A 21,278-nucleotide genomic window follows, 5' to 3' on the forward strand; every position below is an offset into this window, starting at 1 on the left:
TCAAACACAATCCTTCATACACCACTTTATACTTGTTTTATACAGAAACACTTTCTTCCTTTGGATGAGGCACTCACTGAAGCAAAACCAAAGGTACCTCTGCTATTATTTATGGGCCAAAGTTGTGCTCCAAAAAGTTGCTATAAACCCACAGAAAAAAAAAAAGTGGGCAAAACAAAGACCAAAAATACATCTGAATGAATTAAACTTAAATTAACAAGAGTGCATCGAGAGTCGTCAAAATAACCATCCATCCATCTATCCATTCCAATTTATATGGGCAACCATTGCACTAAAATGACTCTGAGCAGCTCCAGGTTTATTATTTGTTATTATGACACTCTCCATGCATTTAATAATCTTCTGTCTCTTTAAAAGCTACCATTTGGTGACAAGGCCTCTGATCCTATGTGCGACACAATCTGTGTCCCCAGCAAAGAATGAATTCACAAGTGCAACCAGAACAGGAGATTTCTAAAGGAATTTTGGAAGGGTTTGCACTAATCCAAAGGCACAGCTGCATTACCCCTTCTAGCCTTTTGAAAGGCATCAAATTCGTGGTCCATTTCATGAAAAAAAATAAAGTGAAAAGTGATTCCTGCACACCAAAGATCAAATTTAGATGGCCTGAGTGACAGTGTGGCAATAGGATCCTGTGGAAATGAAATCCCCCATCCCTTGGCCCAGATCCCTGGGGGTGGGGGTGAAACTTACATATTCAAACCTGTCTTTGCACAGCTGGACCATGAGATGTAAAAACACAAGGCCAGAAAACCAGAGGCACCACATGACCACTTCTTCTACTGTCTGGACATTTAGCACCCCAAAAATAAAAATAAACTTGTAGAAGATGAAGTTCCAAAACTTATCCTTGAGGTGCTGAAAAAGATTTGCACATATAATTATTATTTTTGTTTTTAAAGGTCATTATACACATTGTGAATTATTAGGCAGTAGGATAAGCTATTTAGCTTACATATGTTCTTGAATTCTAAACTATAGCTGAGGGTCATTCATAATTTAAGGTTTATTCTAAAATTAAAACATATATTGCCAAGGCATTTTTTGGATAACTTCTCAGATTTTTGGAATTTCACCTTAAAATTAATAAACTTGTTCTCAGTTTGGTGACTCAGGTAATAAAAACAGGTGAAAATGGACATTAAAAAGCAAGAATTTAATAATCATAATTCACCCATTTGTGAAATATGACAAAGTTAAAGGTCATTCCAAACAAGGATTTCTTACCTGCCTTTCACTAACACGGAGAGGACCAAAAACAACGGTCTGTATTAACTTTGCAATTAGCATCAGAATGCAACACGCTGTATTCACCAACACCTGGGAAAAAATAATAAAATAAAATAAAATAAAATAAAATAAAATAAAATAAAATAAAATAAAATAAAATAAAATGAAATGAAATGAAATGAAATGAAATGAATAGAATAGAATAGAATAGAATAGAAAGAAAGAAAGAAAGAAAGAAAGAAAGAAAGAAAGAAAGAAAGAAAGAAAGAACGAACGAACGAACGAACCGTGGTAAGGGTGATCTATTTGAGTATATGAATCAATAAACCACGTCATATGAATAAAACAACTGAGTTAAGTTCATCTGCCTTTAGGTTTAGTGTGCTGTGTGAACCCAAGTCCATCCATTCACCTTGGAAAGCTGAGCAACAGGAACAGGAGTAAAGGAAAAAGAGAAAGTTGTAGCTTCTTCCAAGCACTGTAATAGTGACACTCGGCATGGGGCAGTGGAGAGTGGACTAGATGTTCTTCAAGGCCCCTTCCAACCCTTACATTCTAAGATTCTAATAAATTATATGCAGAAGATCCAATTTTCTTTCTCTGGCATTTCTAGATGACACAGAACACTATTCTGGGATGGGTCCCAAATCTCCTCGCCATACAGGCCCTCTTAAAGCAACCTGTTGAGAGGCAGAAGCCCAAAACTGATCTGTCTTGGAATCCAAGCTCTATCTCTTTCTGAAGCAAATTCGAGAATTTGCCCATCGTACCTGAATGGAGACTAGCAGACTATGCCATGGGTAACCTCAGATGTAAAGACTACACCTCCCCTAAACCCCTGCCACATGGCAATCATCCAAGGTGATGAGAGCTGCATCAAAACATCTGGAGGGCATACGGCTGTTCATCCCAGGTTAAGAGACATGCCTGCACCCCAAATATTCTTCACACTGAATCTGAAGCAACTCAAACACCCACATCGTCCCCTCTCCCCCAGGTCTTTAGGGCCCTCACACCTTCCATGATCTCCTTACATACCATGCAGACCTCAGAGAACGTCTTCTGCCCCACACATCACTCAAGGCTCAGCCTGGGACTGGGAGGTTCCACATTCAAGTTCTCAGTCACAAAGCTTCCTGGGGGACTTGGTGCCAATCCCTCCACAGGGTTGCTGTCATGAATGGTCCCTCCACCTCACGTCTCCCCCCTGCCCTTCTCTCATAATACTACCTCCTGGCTGATTCACTGGCCCACTTTTCCCAACATGGCTAGAGGGAGGGGGCATTATTGGACAAATCTCATCCCCACTCTATTGGGATGATGCTGGCCTCAGATGATAGGGTTCCCAAAATGGGACTGGACTACAACTGCCATCGGCCCTGTCTGTTTGTCATGTAGATGGGAAAGAAGAGTAGACATGGGTCCTCCGATATCTCTGGTCCCCTCCACTAGGTGGGCCCATCTAATGCTTTTGACTACAACTCCCAAAAACTCTGACAGCAAAGAACAATGGAGCTCTCCAAATGCTGGTGGTCAACAACAAACTTCAGCCCCGTCCCTCAATCACACTAATTAGGAGCAACGGCAGCTGTGATCAATCCTTTCTGCCAATTAGGTTGGTTAAGGATGGGACTACAACACCCATCCCCCTGCAGATGTTGGCCGGTGTAGAAGCCAAAAGAAAACTAGAAAAGGACGGGGGGGAGGGGTTCCCAAAAGTTGATGAAACATCCTTCCCATCGCCCATACCTAGCAGCTGGGGAAAATGGGAGTCAGAGTCCACCCTCTGAGGCTCTTGAATCACCCCTCCTATCGCCCAGTCATCCCAGCTAGGGATAATGGGAGCTGGAGTGCCAAGGACCCTGGAGCACCCAGTCCTGCTAGCTAAGCATAATGAGTCACCCCCAGAAGATGCACCCTCTTGACTAGCAGGGGACAGTGGGAGAGTCCATCCCACCCATGCCCCAGTCCCGCTAACTGGGGATCATGGGAGTCAGTCCACCCCTAAAGCTCTCAAATCAGCCCCCCATCGCCCTGTCTTCCTAGCTGGGGATCATGGGAGTCAGAGTCTGCCCTCCCCAGCCTCCAGGAGCGCCCAGCGGTGCTAGGCGGGCATGAGGCGCCTGGCGGGGGACTCCCCAGAAGGCGCGCCCTCTCTGCCCGCGGCCGGAGTCCATCCCCCAAGGCTCCTCCAACCCCCCCCCCGCCAGCTGCGGATGATGAGCCCCGGAGTCCGCCCTCCCTAGGCCCCTCCCGGGCGCGGCGCGCGTCCCCGGGGCTCACCCAGACGCAGAGGCCGTCGGAGAGCAGGTAGTAGGCGACGTCCAGCGCGGCGGGGCCGTGGCCCGGCTGCAGCGGCGGGGCGGCGTCCTCGGCGGGCGGCTCGGGCGGCGGCTCGGCCTGGCGGAGGGCGCTGAAGGCGCTGAGCAGGCAGCCCAGCAGGGCCAGGGCGCTGAGCGCCGCGTAGACGCGCAGGCTGGGCCACGGGAAGCGCTCCAGGAAGAGCAGCGGCATGGCGAGGGCGAGGGCGAGGGCGGCGGCGCGGGGCGGCGCGGCGCGGCTCGGCTCCGCTCGGCTCGGCGGGTCTCCCGGCAACAGCGGGCGGCCACACACGCCGCGGCGGCCGGGGTCTCGTTCTGGCGCGCGCCCTGGCTCCGCGGAGGGCAGGGCAGGGCTGGGCCGGGCCGGGCCGAGGGGGTGCGCTGCCTGCCTGCCCGCCCGCCTGCCCAGAAGGCGGAGGTGGAGGAGGAGGAGCCGGGCCGGGCCGGGCCGAGCCGGGCCGGGCCGGGCCGGGCCTGGCTACCCGCTCGTGGGGGCCCCTCGCCGGGCCGGGCCGGGCGCGAGGAGGCAGCGCGCAGGAGGCGCTTCGCTCCGGCGAGGCGGCGGTGCGGAGAGCCGGCAGGAACGGGCGGTGGCGGCGGCTCCTCTCCGGGGCGGGGGGCGTCCCGGCTTAGCCCCCCCGCGAGGCCTTGCTACACTGTTGCCAGAGGAGCGCCGGTCCAGAAAGACGCCCGCGCGCTCTGGGCGCCCTGCCCCGTTGGGTCCTGGCCTCGTTCCGCAGGCGGGCGCTCGGCGGAACGTGCACGGAGCGGCAGCCCCGGGGGCGGGCCGGCCGGATGGCCCGGAGCCGCCGGGGGCGGGGGGCAAGCGGGCCGGGGCGCCGGGCCCCCAAATGCCCTTTGATGGAGGTTCGCAGAATTGGAGAGGGCGAGAACAAGTGATTTATGGATTTGCGTGCGGATAAGGGACGGGTTATGGGAGGAAGAGATGCATGTAATGTTATGGGGGGGGGCGATGAATTACTAAGTTGGTTTGTACTTGTGACGAAGGTCTGAAATTACTTCTTTAAATATGTCTTTTTTCCTTTCTCTCTCTCTTTCTGCGCGCCTTTTATTCTCTTTACTCTTCTTTCTGAGTTTAGTTTCTATTTTCTTTCGCTACTGTTATTAAAACTTTCAGTAAAAATTGTTTTAGAAAAGAGGGCGAGAACAGTCCTTCCCTTCGGGGGACTTTAATGACTTGCAGAGATGGGGGGGAGGTTCTCCGATTGCAGTGGCACAAAAATTGGGAGGGGGTTTGGTGCGTAGACGCATTGTGGTGTGGTGGTTCATGTGGTGAAAATGGGGCCAGCAAGAGCCTCTTCAATGCCATCCTCCCCCTGCCAGTTCCCGGGGGGGGGGGATTTGGGACCAGTCCCTCAGAGCCCAGCCTACCTAGCAAATTTATTGTGGGGATGACGCAGAAGAGGGAGTGCTGTCTAAGCAGTTTTGAATGCCTGGAATATCAATTTATAAGCAAGATATTTTCTTCTTGGCCTTGGGAAGTCACATCCTGCCCTGGTGATTCATCCCTCAAACCCTTCGTTCAGGCCACTGTAGGGAGGCGTTTCAGAAACATAACGCATCGCAAGTGTAACCTCTAGACTCTGATCAAGAGCCACTTACATCATGCAACACTTCCTGCATGGCTTTTAGTCACTGCTTTTGCCCTGTAACCTTCTGTATCAACCTGCCTGTGCCTGATTCTTTTTTTATCACTCACTGTTCAATGAACCACCTTTTACAGCAGCTGTGAGCTTCCAGATTTTTTTTAGACCACAACCTCCATCATTCCTGGCTACGCTGACAGTCCAGCAACTGAAAACTGAATCTGTCTGTCTGTCTTTCTTTTCCTTCCTTCCTACCTACCTACCTGTTGTTGAAATACAACAACCAGAAGATATGATGAAGTACAACTAAAAATATAACAGTCCTAATAAAATAAAAAAATATACAGAATAGTGATTAAATGAGTAACATTTGTATAAAATAAAAATATATCCGTAAAGTGTTAATATAGAACTGGCTCAATTTTAACATATGATGAAATCTAGCTATATAGACCATCTATTGTTCCATCTTCTCAGTTTTGGTACAACACAATATTTCAATACAATGATGTTTATGTAATATACTTAGATTCTTAATACAGGTAGTCCCCAGTTTAAGAACGAGTTCTGTTCCCAAGATCTGTCCTTAAGTTGAACTTGTACGTAAGCCGGAACAGTATTATTGTATAATACTGTATAAGTCATATTGTATAATGAACCCAAACCATTGTGTATTTAACTCTAATTTTGCTACAATAGGCTCCATTCTTAACTATGGGTCATCTTGAATATAGAAAAGTGGATATTCTATCAGTGTTAATTAAAGTTTTGGATATTAATGTCACAAGCATTATGATTGTTTGACTTTTAAATAGAACATTGGAAATGAAATGAAAAAATGAAGGAAGAGCATACATCTGAATCTGTCTTACTGAGGGCCATAAAAGGATGTCATTGAAGGTCTTTTGCTGTTCCTGAACTTTGTAAGGTGGGGTAAACTTTTTTTGGAAACATCATAGCTGGCCTTTGAGAAGTGTGCCAAAAGCCAAATTCAAAGGAACCAGGGCGAGACAAAAACTATCCTAGTTTAAGTTGCATTTAAACCAAGGCAATAAATACAAATACCTCTCACATCTTTAATCCTCCTTCCTTTCAGTCATATAAAAACTATAATTTGGTGGCACCTTTCAGAGAAGACACCCCTCCCCCCACATTTAAGGCATTGTAAGTGTACATAGAGACAACCAGGAGCCAGAAAAATCTCTGTACAACCTGGGGTTTCCATAGGGCATTTCTGACCAAAATCTAACTCCTGTATTTTGCAATAAAACCTTTTCAGATGCACTTCACAGTGACTCAAACAAGTAGCACTCAAGGTATGGGCAATTTGGGTCTTAAGACTGGGAAAGGAAAGGTCTTCTTGTGCATGGAGACTTATAGGAATATGCAAACCAATTTTTCCGAGGTGATGCTACTTGTACAGCTGTGGAGAACAGATGTAGCTCAGAGCTGGAATTCAGTTGAATTCTACATTCTGACCAATTTTTGGAAATCCCTTTTCCATGTAAATACCTCCCGTTTCATAAGATATTCTATTCAAAAAGATCTGAGGTTGCTCAGGAAAGGAGTGTGGGGAAGTTGCCCTCCTTCCTAAATCTATATGCATAATCAATATAACATTTTTTAAAAATAATTATACAGTACCAATAGAAGAGAATATATGTAGCTCAGGGTTCAACTATGGAGGCCTTGCACTCTCTGAGCTTGGTGGTTTGATTGCAGACATCTGATTACAGACTACATAGCTTCTAAGTGCACTGATGTTACTTAGTCAGGTAATGAAACGTGTGCAACCAAACAGCCAAGCTCAGAGAGCACCGAGGACTCCATAATCATAAGGTTTTTTGTGAAAAAAGATGACCATTTGCTGTGCAGCGATTATATGGTTGCATGGACCAAAGACATCTGTAAGCAGTTCAAGGAGAGACCTTGAATTTTCTCTGGCCCACTGTACAATGATATTACTGAGTGAGGTCTTGAAAAGTGTGCAAGAAAAATGCCACACTCTGAGAACCCCAGTAATGCTGCTATTTCCAATCAAGGCAGCTAATTCTGATTCTGAGTCATTTGCCATCCTATCTAATGGGACCTTTCTCTTAGCACAACTCACTCTTCTGAAGACTTGCAGGGAATATTCTTAATAAAAGTTATACCAATTTTCTTTGGTTGTGTTAAAGTAGGGAAGATTATTAGAAAAGGAAAAGTGATTTAATTTATTTGTAGTCTCCCCCTGGGGAAGAGTTAAGTGGGATTTTTTTGGCCAAATCATAAAATCTTATATGCATGTCCAATTTCCTAATACAGATCCACTTTCCTATCTGACCCTGTTTAGGAATAAACAAGACTAATTTTTTATACTACTATACTGTGGTTTGTTCAAGAAACTATGTATGAATTTAACCTAAGAAATGTACATACAACTGGCTGTTTTCAAGGAGTCAGAATGGAGGCTTTTTAAAAAATACAGTAGCACTGTAACAAACCAAAATACAATTTAAACTTGAAAGGGGATCCCCATCATTCAGACATACTTATTTTGTTAGTAAAAAGAAGCCTTAAAATAACAAAATTACCCTGCCACTGGAAACCAAAGTGGCTAAGTTGCGTGTGAACATTCAGAGTACAAGTATTAAAAGTGAAAATTACTTCTCTGCAATGCAGCAAAACGATGCAAGCCAAAATCCAGCATTTTTGCACAGAAGCCTGTAGAACAAATTTGCTGGCCTCAGCTGGTAAGAGGCATGACACAATCTGAAACTCAGCTGTGACTTCATTGTTTTCAGTAACTGAACCACGCATACTCTGGTCTATTTAGCCCTCCTCAAACATCCTCTTCAACTGGGCTCCTCTCAAACTCTGTGTAAAAAGGCAGAGACAAAAATGGCAGGGCGAGAGCTGCCAGTCAAGCAGGAGCAAGTTCCATGCAATAGGACAGATCTTGAGCCTTTTTTCTTTTTCTTTTTTTGTGCCTTCAAGTCAGTTTTTGACTCCTGATGACTATCTGGACTAGTCCCTGCAGTTTTCTTGGCAAGGTTTTTTGGAAGTGGTTTGCCCTTGCTTCTTTCCTAGGGCTGAGAGAGAGTGACTGGCCCAAGGTCACCCAGCAGGCTTGGTGCCTTAGGCAGGGCTAGAACTCATAGTCTCCCAGTTTCTAGCCTGGGGCCTTAACCACTACACCAAACTACCAGGCTACTATTTCATGCCCCCAATTCATTGCCTTTGCCACCTTTTCTAGACAAAGCTACAGAAACAAATCTACTACACCTCAAATTTCAGCCCTGCAACCCTTGAGGGAGCCCCAAGAAATACCACTTATCAGTTCTCAACATTTTTTTATTTCCCCAGATATGATTAAAGCGCTGAAGAACACCTCCATTCAGCCTCCCACAGAATACCATGGTGCCGCTCAGCCAATGGATGGAAATCTGTCTTGTGGGTATCGTTTGAAAAAGAGCCACACATGAACACACAACTGAGTCCATTTTTGTTTAATGTTATTTAAAAAAAATCAGGTGACTATCACAACATAGGTGATTAAAATGCAATTACTTTTCTTATTCCACTATCTAAACAGTCAAGATTCACTTTCCTATTCAGATGGTAGAAAGTTGGGGAGGGGACAAACTGAAAGGAGAGAGACATAAAAAAATCCTCGTGTCACATTTTCTCTTCTACATTTTAAAGCTGTTCTCACAGAGACGGCTTCTACTCACACTTCAGGAAATTCAGTTGTAAATAAAATTGAACCTGCCAAAGAGACAAAAAAAGCTGATAAACCAAACATCTTATATTCTCAATTAGAAAGATTTTTTTTTTAAGAATTCTGGGAAATTGTTTACATGTTGGCTATCTCTCTGTGCATCATAAAAAGTTTCTGGAGCACAATTTTGGCTATATACATGGTTCACAGCACTTGATACTTCTGCCTTATTCCATACTGAGGACACTGGCAGCCCTTAGCTGGTGTTTGTGGCCCCCTGACACCCTGCAAAGTTGCATTTTCAAAATCTGGCAGCAAATTACAAATTTCAGATGGCAAGACTCTTTACTTTTTCAGCTCTGATCTCACCAGCAATGTTGCTACCATTCAGTTTCTTGGGTGCTTCCATTAATGAGAACTGAAAACATTTCAGCATTCTCAAGTTTCAAAACTCAGTGAATGAGATGAAGGGTGGGCCGTCTGCATAACACAAATATAAAGCAGCGCTTTACTGACCAAAGAACTAGAAATTGGGTAAGAGCAAAGTTCCAGAATCTCAGATTGAATCATCATCTTCCAACAGTAACACTGCCAGACATATAGAATATAACACTAGTGATGATACAGCGCTGTCATGTAAAATGAAATATCCCCTCTACCCACAAAAATAATGAAAGAAACTTAGAACGTATGAAGGATTTGAAGTACTTCATTAACAGAATCCAGTTCTTGTTACTCTGGAGCTAGTTAACATAGATACCTTGATTTGGATCCTAAATTCACTTAAATATGGTCAGAGAAGAAAATTTCTGCTCCTTTGCTCCACAAAATCCTGGTTTTCTCACAGTTCCAATCCAGAGAGTTGCACAGGAGAGGTAGTAACCTTTCCTTCTTGATTAACTTAACTCGATCCAGGCCACTGTTCACATACAATATTTAAAATGATCAACTAGCCCCTCTCCCAGAAGTAAAAGAAGGGGTTCAAGAAAGCACCTCTATTTCCCACAAAACACACCGAGCTGCAAGCATACTCTACCTGCTCAAAAGCTGGGGAAGGCTGGAAATGATAGGACCATAGCCTGGCGCGTTGTCGTAAAGCTCAAATAAAGGAGCAGCTACTAGCTTGTAGTTCTTGGGGACCGCAAACAAAGCTAGAACAAATTCAAGGGAAAAACTGGCTTAGTTTTATTTAATCCAGTTCATAGCATATGCAGAATAAAATTATTTGCCTTGTACTATACGCATCACAACTAGTACAGTTCAGAAAGCATAATAAAGGGTAAGACCCAATTAGGCTGAATAATTTTAAGCCTATTCTATTCAGTGCAAAATATTTAGGAAGATGTTCAACGTATCAGACATTTAACACTGGCTGAATTGGTCTTCAGTAAAGCAACAAGTTAGCTAAATGCTAATCTCAACTAGAGCGTGGAGTCACATTGCTGAATGTGCTTCTTGCAGTAATACTGATAAATACATAAAGTTGTTATAGTTAAGCAGAACTAGTGTAACATCAGGGTAAGACTGCTGGGTAGAACCAGGAAAGGCACGATTTTCCAATTATTGTTGGATTACATATCTTATGTAATCTTATTTATTATTATGTATTATTATATTATGTATATATATTATATATATATAATATAATATAATATAATATATATAATATATTATTATGTATTATTATTTATTATGTAATACACTTATCCTATAGAATAAGCAAGCTGGGGCTGATGATAATTGAAGCCAAGCGTCTGAAAACATGCATGTGTTGGAGTTTCTACAATGAAAACCATCCGATTAAAATCTCACAAAGATGCTGAAAGTAAAGCAATCACCACTGTACATGTATGGTGTGAAAAATAAAGTAGAACTACTTTGTACCAATGTATATTAAGTTTCTCAAAAAGCTCGTAGGGAAGAATGTTCAGATTCCTGTTCCCTCTAGAGGCACCAGAAGGTTGACCAGGAATGAGAAAATGCCCTTCAAACATCTGGCACTGGCAAGTATCAACTCGATAGAGGCTGGGCTGCGTGGTACTGATCATCTTCTTGAAAACCTACCCTGAACTCTAGTCTCCCATCTCAATGAAATAAAGCTGTAAGTGCTGCTTACCTTTTTCTTGAAGCTGAACCAAAAAGAGCTTCTTGTGCTCTTTTGGTTTCGTAATATGAGCTGGAATATATGGGTACTGTGGGAAACAATAAAAAGGGTTATTTACTTGATATCTTGGGATCAATAATTAATTAACCCGCTTCTGGAAGAGAATGGGCCATGTAAGTACCATTTAAATCAGTGTTTCTCAAACTTGGCCACTTTAAGATGCGTTGGGGAGTTCTGGGAGTTGAAGTCCACACATCTTAAAGTGGCCAAGTTTGAGCAACCCTGATTTAAATTAAAGAACTGACTTCAATTCTCACCTGTGGGGGTTCAAAATTCGGTCGCCACCAGTTACCAATGCAGTCATCAATGACCCAGTCTTGAAGTACGCCATCTTGACGACCTAGTATCTGTAAAATATAGATGTAAGTAAAATCAAAATGTATTTCCAGGCATTTCACTGAGACAGAATATAATGGGCTCAGCAGTCAACAATCAGCATCTTTTATATCAACAGTTAATTAAGAAGCATTCAGAGGCTTGCCAAGAGTTACAGCCTAGTTTATTAAGAATACACACTTTACATTTAATAGTGTACATTTTACAAGTTACACTTAGAAAACAACATACATTTTGAAAAGATATGAATTTTAATTGTCTATTAGTTTAAGAAATAATGAGATAACACTATTGTAAACAAAGATCTATTCTTTGAGTAAAAAGGTCAGATAAGAAGACAAATCAAATTTGCACAACTTTTATCTCCATGTAAGACTACTAATGAAAAAAGTGTTCTTTACTGCAAGGCATCTATTCAAAAGTATCATTCCTTCTGTAGAGGAGGATTTTAAGCCTAACTCTCATTTTCAAAAGCATGTTGCAGGAGTAACCAAGGGCTTTCTACATAGCAGTATCCTGCTTCTAACAAAAATTGTATTGCTTCCAAGAAGTGCACAAAGTTTGTTCAATCTGCCAGCAGAAGGATGAAGTAGATTAAGCAATACCATTTAATATTAAGGGAGCAGCGCTGTACCATCTCCTTTTACATGTTGCGACAGAAGGGAGCATCACCTTCTTACTCCCTTCCCTTACTAGAATCATCCAGCAATGTTGAGTGTTCAAACATCTTTCCCTTGGACACAGCTGAGCTCATGGATCCCCCTACACAGTTCAATGCTGCCTCCCTATTTTGGTTCACAGTACTTTGCTAGCTCATTGGAGAAAGCAGGAAGCAGAGGACACGATCCAGGGTCACAAGAACAGGAGTCTCTTTTTGGATCGAGACCTCTGTCTCCTCTCCTCCCTTAGCACCCCACTTTCTCAAAAACTGTGGCAAAATCCCCACAAACCTAATGTGTCAGTGGGGGGATTTACCCCCTGTAGTCAATGGAAGATGGAGACTAGAGCATTCTACTTCAAGACTAAAGTCCACAACGTTCCATGAACAGAGGAAATCACTTAACTATACTTTCATAGCAGTTCCTTTGGCAAATTCTCAGGAAGATTTTGTTTTGATTATTCAAACAAGCAGGAAACAGATGCTATGCTGAAAGAGTACCTGCCACCTGATCCTAAAGAGTTATTTTTCACTGCTACAAAGGACATATTTCCCCAAACCTCTACAGCAGCTCCTTCCAGTAAATTCTTATGGGGAAAACTGAAACAGCTCAGTACTCAAAATGTATATTCACTGGATTTTCCTGAATCATACTTCTGAGAATGATTTTAACTCTAAACCACTTTTTAAAATCCATGTTAGTAATATACAGTGGGGCAAAAAAGTATTTAGTCAGCCACCAATTGTGCAAGTTCTCCCACTTAAAAAGATGAGAGAGGCCTGTAATTTTCATCATAGGTATACCTCAACTATGAGAGACAAAATGGGGGAAAAAATCCAGAAAATCACATTGTCTGATTTTTAAAGAATATTTGCAAATCATGGTGGAAAATAAGTATTTGGTCACCTACAAGCAAGCAAGATGTCTGGCTCTCACAGACCTGTAACTACTTCTTTAAGAGGCTCCTCTGTCCTCCACTCGTTACCTGTAGTAATGGCACCTGTTTGACCTTGTTATCAGTATAAAAGACACCTGTTCACAACCTCAAACAGTCACACTCCAAACTCCACTATGGCCAAGACCAAAGAGCTGTTGAAGGGCACCAGAAACAAAATTGTAGACCTGTACCAGGCTGGGAAGACTGAATCTGCAATAGGCAAGCAGCTTGGTGTGAAGAAATCAACTGTGGGAGCAATAATTAGAAAATGGAAGACATACAAGACCACTGATAATCTCCCTCGATCTGGGGCTCCACGCAAGATCTCACCCCGTGGGGTCAAAATGATCACAAGAACGGTGAGCAAAAATCCCAGAACCACACGGGGGGACCTAGTGAATGACCTGCAGAGAGCTGGGACCAAAGTAACAAAGGCTACCATCAGTAACACACTATGCCGCCAGGGACTCAAATCCTGCAGTTCCAGACGTGTCCCCCTGCTTAAGCCAGTACATGTCCGGGCCCATCTGAAGTTTGCTAGAGAGCATTTGGATGATCCAGAAGAGGATTGGGAGAATGTCATATGGTCAGATGAAACCAAAGTAGAACGTTTTGGTCTAAACTCAACTTGTCGTGTTTGGAGGAGAGAGAATGCTGAGTTGCATCCAAAGAACACCATACGTACTGTGAAGCATGGGGGTGGAAACATCATGCTTTGGGGCTGTTTTTCTGCAAAGGGATCAGGACGACTGATCCGTGTAAAGGAAAGAATGAATTGGGCCATGTATCATGAGATTTTGAGTGAACACCTCCTTCCATCAGCAAGGGCATTGAAGATGAAACATGGCTGGGTCTTTCAGCATGACAATGATCCCAAACACACCGCCTGGGCAACGAAGGAGTGGCTTCGTAAGAAGCATTTCAAGGTCCTGGAGCGGCCTAGCCAGTCTCCAGATCTCAACCCCATGGAAAACCTTTGGAGGGAGTTGAAAGTCCGTGTTGCCCAGCGACAGCCCCAAAACATCACTGCTCTAGAGGAGATCTGCATGGAGGAATGGGCCAAAATACCAGCAACAGTGTGTGAAAACCTTGTGAAGACTTACAGAAAACGTTTGACCTCTGTCATTGCCAACAAAGGATATATAACAAAGTATTGAGATGAACTTTTGATATTGACCAAATACTTATTTTCTACCATGATTTGCAAATAAATTCTTTAAAAATCAGACAATGTGATTTTCTGGATTTTTTTCCCCATTTTGTCTCTCATAGTTGAGGTATACCTATGATGAAAATTACAGGCCTCTCTCATCTTTTTAAGTGGGAGAACTTGCACAATTGGTGGCTGACTAAATACTTTTTTGCCCCACTGTATGTATAAGTTTATTTGCACATAAATAACATTCTTACATTAATCTGTGAAAACTTTGGAACAGTTGGACAATTGAGTTCAAATTTACCAATAGAATTAATCTTAGGTGTCTTTGATTAACTTGTTCCAAATGGGCTATGGCTTCTGAACTCTATCATTTCTAAATTATCATTTCTAAATTACTACTTGAGAACCAGGCAAACATTACAATTAAAAACACAAGACGCTCTCAACCTAAATAGTAAAATAAAGCTAATTATTATATATTTGAACTTGGATTCCTCACAATATTCAGCAGACACAGGCCTGGCTGGCTGAACAGAAACAGATTTACCAATCTCTCAATCAAAGACAGATGAAGTAGTAAAACTGGCCATGGGGAAGTGTGGTCCTAACATCTGGAGGAAGCCATATATAAACATGGTATCTGCTCTTTTAAATCTCTTCAAAATACAACAATGCCCACTGGAAATAGATTATTCCTGGTCTCATACTTGAGAATTGCAGTATATTACTTGTCCTCAAATACAGGAATGGTAATGAACCAATATTAAACATCATTTTACATAAAAGTCTTCACCATGTAGTTTTTAGAAATCATTCTGAGAAAGTGAAGGCCTGATGCGAAAGAATGTCGTTTTAAACGGTTTATTTCTAAGGCAAAACATGAATTCATTTTTTCTTATATTTGGGGAAAATGCAAAATGTCTTGCAGAGAAAAATGGAGAAAACCTTTCCAGGCTGCCCCTTCTCTAAATTATCCTTCATTTCTCAGAATAAACATTCTAATAAATGTAGTATCTACCTCTGTCATTAAACGTTTAAGACCTTCTACCTCATCTTCTCCTGGATTAAGTTCACCACCTGGCCTGTTGAAAACATAAAAAGTGTTTTAAGCATTGTCATTATATTTTATAGAGGTAAAAATATGAAACTGATATCTAACAAAACCATATAGAAATCAGATATTTATATTAAGTCAAGAGGCAGAGGCACTAACACACTTTAAGCAGGACAATTACTAATTATGTCTGTATTGCATACCTTTTAAATAATGGCCAGCCATCTGTAAGCAATCTTGGACAAAGTTAATTATCCAGCTTTAAACTCAGTTTTTGTTGAGAAATATCTTTGAGATGACTTGGCAAGAGAATGCTGGTTCTCTTGAACGACTCAGAAGCTCTTTCAATACAACAAATTAAGGTATCTTTATGGTTCAGTAGTCTTCATTTAACAACACTGTTTTAAAGCGATCCCCTTTCCTACCTGGACATTTCCAAAAAGGGATGCTGAAGAATGATTGCTCTGCTTCACAGCCATAACAACTAGATGCATCATTTCTCAGGGCCCAAATTTTATCCCTGAATGACTGAACATCTGGCATGTAACATACCTGAAGATGCCGGGGGGAATTATCCAAAGATGTGGGCTGAAGTGTCATTGATTTGAAGATGACACCCAGTTTTCATTTCATCCAGTTCAGGCAGTGGATATCCTGAATCAGTACCTGAGCAGGTAAATGGACTGGATGAGGGCTAACAGCTTTAAGTTAAATCCAGAATAGATGTAGCTGGTAGGCAGATGATCTGCCCAGGTCATCTATGTCCAACCTCTTCTAGAGCTTGAAATTCCCATGAAAGTTCAGTGTCAAGTGAAGACATTCTACATTTCTACATGTATCAGTTTAGTTTTGAATTTAGGGCAAGGATCATGTTGAAATGACAGTTTTCATGTATTTCAATATCTACATATAGATAAATGTAGCTTTTAATGCAGTTTGTTTCTTTAATATTCTGTGGAAATTAGGATTCATTTTTTCCATTCCAAGATAACCAGATACCAATTTTAAATGAGATGAGACGTTATAAGAGGGCAATCATAAAACACATTTGGCTAGAAACTATTCCTTCACTTGAATATTTTGTAACAACTTTCTGTTAATTCTCCCTTTTTAAAGAAATGATTGACTTTGGGCTTCTTGGTATAAAATACATATTCTGCAATTGGCTGTGACCCACCCATTCAATTAGCAACTTGGGGCTTACTTCTGAAATACCCAGAATAAAATATGCAGTAATATCTTTCAGCCTAACCCACTTCACAAGACTGCCATGGAAAAAATGAAAAATGCTGGAGAAATTATAGAAAATAGACCATTAAGTAATTTTCAGATCAATTATCTATTAAATATTACCAAAATCTCACTATAAGTTTATTTGAGCTATCAGAGCTAATGTGACACGTCCTAAGAATGCAGTACTATCTAATACAGGTTTATCAGAAAGTTCATTCCCCCAAAGTAGTTCAGTGGTAAATGGTAAATGTAGGACTGTAGCATAAATAAAAGCTATCATGTTATTAGAATAAGCCTGTTTTTAATCTATTTTTAACCAGAAGGCATTAAAAAAAAAAAAAACAGACAGGATTTAGAACCCAGCTGGTCATACCGATCAATAAAATAATTCACTGATTAAATTACTAAAAAAACAGACAAAACCTTTTTTGGCATGAAAACTGAAGCCTACCTTGGCTTAAAAATAGTAAATAAGCAATAAAACTGTTGTAGTAGTAGAAACAGCACAGCTTCTTTTGAGGAAAGCCACCTTTCTAAGAATTCATCATTCAATATCAGATCTGACATCTAAAAATAGTCAGCTTCTCTGTCTAAAATGGATAAGAAAGGCCATTAGCTTGGCCATCTGTGGCAATCCTTGACAAAGTTCTGGGAAAAGCATCTAATCTTTTTTGAGCCCTCAGCAAGCCACAACTTTCCAAGATTCGGAATACCAATGGACAAACATTTAAAGACCTTTATGTAGGGGTATCCATAGAGAGGGAGTAAATGAAAAGGTCAAGCCGGTGGCCACAACCATGCGATCGAAGCCCTAGCCCATTTTTAGTGCGTTGTGATGCACGTAAAAAGGGGCAGGGTTTTGGTCACATAGTTGTGGCTGCCACCTTGACTTTTCTGCCCCCCTCCCTGCAGACAACTGTGCATTTATGTATCGATCCTTTCCGAAACATGCAGGGTGCTTTATAACATAAGAGAGACCATATGAAAACAGAGAGGAGAGAAATAAGCCACTGTATGTCCTGTGTTTTTCTTAATGCTACATAAGAGTCGGGAAGAAAGTTCATCTCAGGAAGAAGTGCTGGAAAGGGAGGCACTGAATGGTGATTGGTTCCTGCCAAAGCAAAGAAGGCCTGGAGGGAGACAAGGCATGAGGAAGAATGGCATTCTATCATTTCTCTACCTGCCACTAGTACCATTCAGACATGCCCACCTACCATAATCTTTTTTCTCTTTTTGTGGCCTCCCAAATCAATCAGTTTGGGAAGAAACCTTGCAGCTCACCTAGTCCAGCTCCCTGTTGAATATGAGTATTGCAACACAAGATGTTGATACTGTCCTTGACAAATAGCTGCACAGCCTCTGCTTAAGAAAATCCCATCATCTCCCAGTGCTCACAAAGGGGATGTTTACTTACAATTTGAAGAAGGTTGTGCCCAACTGCAACAGCAGCACATGAGGCAGCCTATGTTCGTGTACAATGAGGACCCCCTCAACGGTCCGCCTCATTCCAATCTTGTCAAATTCTTCCCTCATGCGCTGGAATCGGGCGGCTACAGAACTGTCTTTCTCATAGAGGGGTTCCTTGGTCCCAAAGGTATAATTTGTTAGTGGATACCTGGAAGAAATGACATCTTAAGCACACAATTTCATGCAAACTATTTCAGGATTTTATCACAACTCTCTAGAACATAGTATCAAACTGTAGCTCGTTACAGTACTACTGTATTTTTCCAAAAGGAAGACATTCCTGGGTTTAAGACACCTCCTCTGCCAAAACAAGATAAGATAGAAATATTCATCTAACTCCATTACTACATTCTGGATAAATCTAAGATGAACCTCTTATACTGAAATTAAATTACTTGGGGAAAAAACTTGGGTTTTGTTGAGTTCACAACAAAAGCAAGATATTTCAGCTCTGCTGTGTGCCTTTAAGCAGCAGCCTCTGACTCTCCTGTATAATATATTATTAGACAGATAACTTGAAGGAGAAAATGGCAGGGAGAAGGCTTTGATTGCTCCTCTCACTTCCTTGTCACAAGAGAATCAGGCAGACTTCAAAAGCCCAATGTTTCCTCTCACTGCTGCCAATGCAAAGATGATAGTCCTCAGACCAAGTTGCGAACGGAAACCAGAATCAGTTTTAGCTCTGCACTTCCTAACTGCAAGTAAAGAATCAACATATACTTCTTCCCCCTTTCTCACTGGCCCTAAACTAGAAGAAAACGATTTAGCTATATCTCTAACTTTCAAGCAAATACTAACTCAGAGAAAGTGGCATTATGGAGCCTAATGAAGACAGAGTTGGAGTTCTAACTCTTTTTCACAAACTGATCTGCAGAATGTAACACAGGAACAGTGGCTTTTCTATGCATCTAAGGATTAGAGCTGCAATCTTCTAGACTGCACCAGGTAAAAGAAGTCAGCACATTTCTATCGGCTATCATGAGCCTATACTACCATTGCAGCATAAGATTTCCTCCTTACCAGCTCTGGAGAATAAAGTGTTTTTCTAAACATCCAAGAGATTGATGGTTGTTAAAAGACTGATATAATTCAGTTGATTGTTTGAGACAGGATGAATATTTCTGATGAGGATGGCCATCAATTCACTATCCGCTGCTACACCAATCTCAAAATGCATCTTTACCACATTTCCCTAATCTGGAGGATGGAGACAAATGTGAAATAAAATATCCCAGCCTTACAGCTGACAATCCATTCAAAGATATACTGGGCTGCTTGGGACATATTAGGAAGTGTCAGGTTGAAGAAGGAAGGTTACCTTCAGTTATTGGGCCTCCTAGTTAGAAAAATCTTACTTAAAACTGGAAGTTACTAATGATAAGGATCAGCTGGTTTAGAAGAATCAGTCAGTTTCATGGCTAGTTTCAAAAGCTTGTTCATCTATGTCATAGCTATACCATTCCAGCACTTAATGAAAAAACCTCCCAAATCAAAATTTGAGCTTTTATTGTGTTCTAATACGTTTTAATATTCTGTTTTGCAGCAAAGATATTGGGCACATGCTAACCTCAGCGCTTAAGAAAAGTTCCACATCATCTTAAGCATGTTGCACCTTAACAGTTAATTGACACCCTCAGTTATGAATCACTATCAAACTATGGCATAAATGATGAGTGCAAACCAAACACCAAGAAAGTACACACACTTTTCATGAATCCTGTGCTGCAAAATTATGAGACATGTCTACAGGTTTGGATCATGAATCTAAGCACAAAAAAATCACACACATGGATTACGTAAATATGTTCTCAGAAACTGTCCAACGAATGAATTGGGTGCAAACCATGCAAAAGTAATTAGCGGCATGTGTGAATGAGCCTTCATCTTTTTTTCTTTTTTTTTTACATCATGCCTAGAAGAGGTGGCAAGGGCAGCTGAGAAGAGAGTAAACCCCACACTATCAAAAGACCAATAAAACAGGCGTCCCCCAGAACCACAATTTCAATTTGCATGGTCTGTTCATCACCCAGAAAGCTCCTGGACAGCTAATTAACTGCTGCATTCACACAAGCCGGTAACTTGGCTACTGAAATAACCCATTTGGGGGGAGAGTGTCTCATAATACACTAAATCATGAATTTAAATAATAAGGAGGCCACCAGGTAATTTAGGTCCATAAAGCAGACTGGGAAGTTAAAACTCCGGGGAGAAAGATGGCAAATGACTTCCATACTCTTGCCAAAAAACTTCCATGCACAAGTCAAACTCAGGGGAAGGGAGTCTATATTTTGCCCAGTTCATGGAGCAACACACGAGCAATCTTAAAAATATTGAGAGGGATATGTTAAGAACTTGAAGGGGAGACCACTAGGAAATCCCAGGGACACAGATTTCAGTCTTCCTGAAGATATTCCCGGATGAGACCACCAGAAAATACCACGGCTGTAGTCGAGGGTGGCGATGGCAAACCCCTTTCGTTTGGGCAAGGCAGCGACATGGACGCGCATCCCTAGACTGACCAGGAGCTGGGCTGAAAGGAGCCCTCGGATTGCGCCTGGCTCGTTAAACAGATACGTTCGCATTAAGGCAGATCCCGCGGGGCTCTTCCCAAGCGGCAGAGCGAGGAAAAGGCCGCCCCCGTTCATGAGGGAGCCCAGCGCCGCTGCCAGGCTGTGTTCGCCACACTAGGACCCCGACTCGACCCGTGTTCTGGTTTCACACAATACGCCGGGCCCTAAACTGACCCAACGGGCTCAGCCCCGCGAACGAAGCCAGCCCAGGCCAAGCGCCCTTCTGCGGAGGAGGACCGGCGCCCACTCACAGGTTGATGGTCCGCTCGAGGGTGAGGGGCTTGCTTTGCTGGATGTATTTGTTCCCGAACTGGTTGACCCCGCGGGGCCAGCCGGTCTGGGAGCGGTTGGGCGGCACGACGGACATCGCGGAGGCGGGACGGCTCACAAGGCCACCAGCATTCCCCGGCCGCGCGGATGCTCCAAGGGGCCGTCCCTCACGCCGCGCTCGTCTCACACCCGCCAAAGGGCGCACCGGAACCAGCAGGCCGCACTTCCGGGAGCCATAGAGTCCGCGAAGGCGCTGAGCGGCTTCTCCCACCAGCCCGCCCTGAACGCCGTAGGGAGGTAGGGTCAAAGAAGCGTCCCTCTGTCGTCAACGACGGTGGAGGGCTGTGGCCAATAGGAACGTCCCTACGGCCCGTTCCTATTGGGTGTCAGAAGCCACCTCTAAATGCTCATTGGCTCTCCTCAGACCCCGCCCCTCACCTGGTGGTTCTAGTTGTGGCAGAACGACCATACAGTACATAACTGCACCTCTTTAAAGAAAGAAAAGGAAGCGTCCTGCAAATATTGGTGGACATTTCTTCCATGAACGTTC

The 21,278-nt window shown here is 42.7% G+C and overlaps 2 protein-coding genes and 1 long non-coding RNA gene across 3 annotated transcripts in view; 1 reads left to right on the forward strand and 2 right to left on the reverse strand.

Moving 5' to 3' along the window:
- AMFR (autocrine motility factor receptor) overlaps positions 1–4,358 on the reverse strand; it is a 25,949-nt gene extending 21,591 nt beyond the window's left edge. The window contains exons 1-3 of the mRNA XM_088135921.1: positions 3,535–4,358; positions 1,249–1,341; positions 715–879 (exon numbers count right to left, since the gene is read on the reverse strand). Of these exons, the coding sequence (XP_087992047.1) occupies positions 715–879; positions 1,249–1,341; positions 3,535–3,765 (489 nt within the window). The 5' untranslated portion in view covers positions 3,766–4,358. The remainder of the gene's footprint in view (positions 1–714; positions 880–1,248; positions 1,342–3,534) is intronic.
- LOC148216466 (uncharacterized) lies at positions 3,319–8,611 on the forward strand. Its single transcript, XR_015795250.1, has 3 exons — positions 3,319–3,561; positions 5,995–6,107; positions 8,525–8,611. It is a non-coding gene; the product is annotated as an uncharacterized LOC148216466 (long non-coding RNA).
- Positions 8,612–8,652: 41 nt separating this feature from the next.
- Positions 8,653–20,995, reverse strand: NUDT21 (nudix hydrolase 21). The gene is made up of 7 exons (XM_007430873.4): positions 20,710–20,995; positions 17,836–18,036; positions 15,153–15,216; positions 11,301–11,390; positions 10,996–11,071; positions 9,916–10,030; positions 8,653–8,926 (listed from the first exon to the last, which is right to left on the reverse strand). The coding sequence occupies exons 1-7, from the start codon at positions 20,823–20,825 to the stop codon at positions 8,905–8,907; spliced, it is 684 nt and encodes a 227-aa protein (XP_007430935.1). The 5' UTR covers positions 20,826–20,995; the 3' UTR covers positions 8,653–8,904.
- Positions 20,996–21,278: the final 283 nt, after the last annotated feature.

This window comes from Python bivittatus, unplaced genomic scaffold (assembly GCF_059951505.1).
Source record: "Python bivittatus isolate LINGU-HERP-01145 unplaced genomic scaffold, Pbiv_v1 ctg000190_np1212, whole genome shotgun sequence".
NCBI lineage: Eukaryota > Metazoa > Chordata > Lepidosauria > Squamata > Pythonidae > Python > Python bivittatus.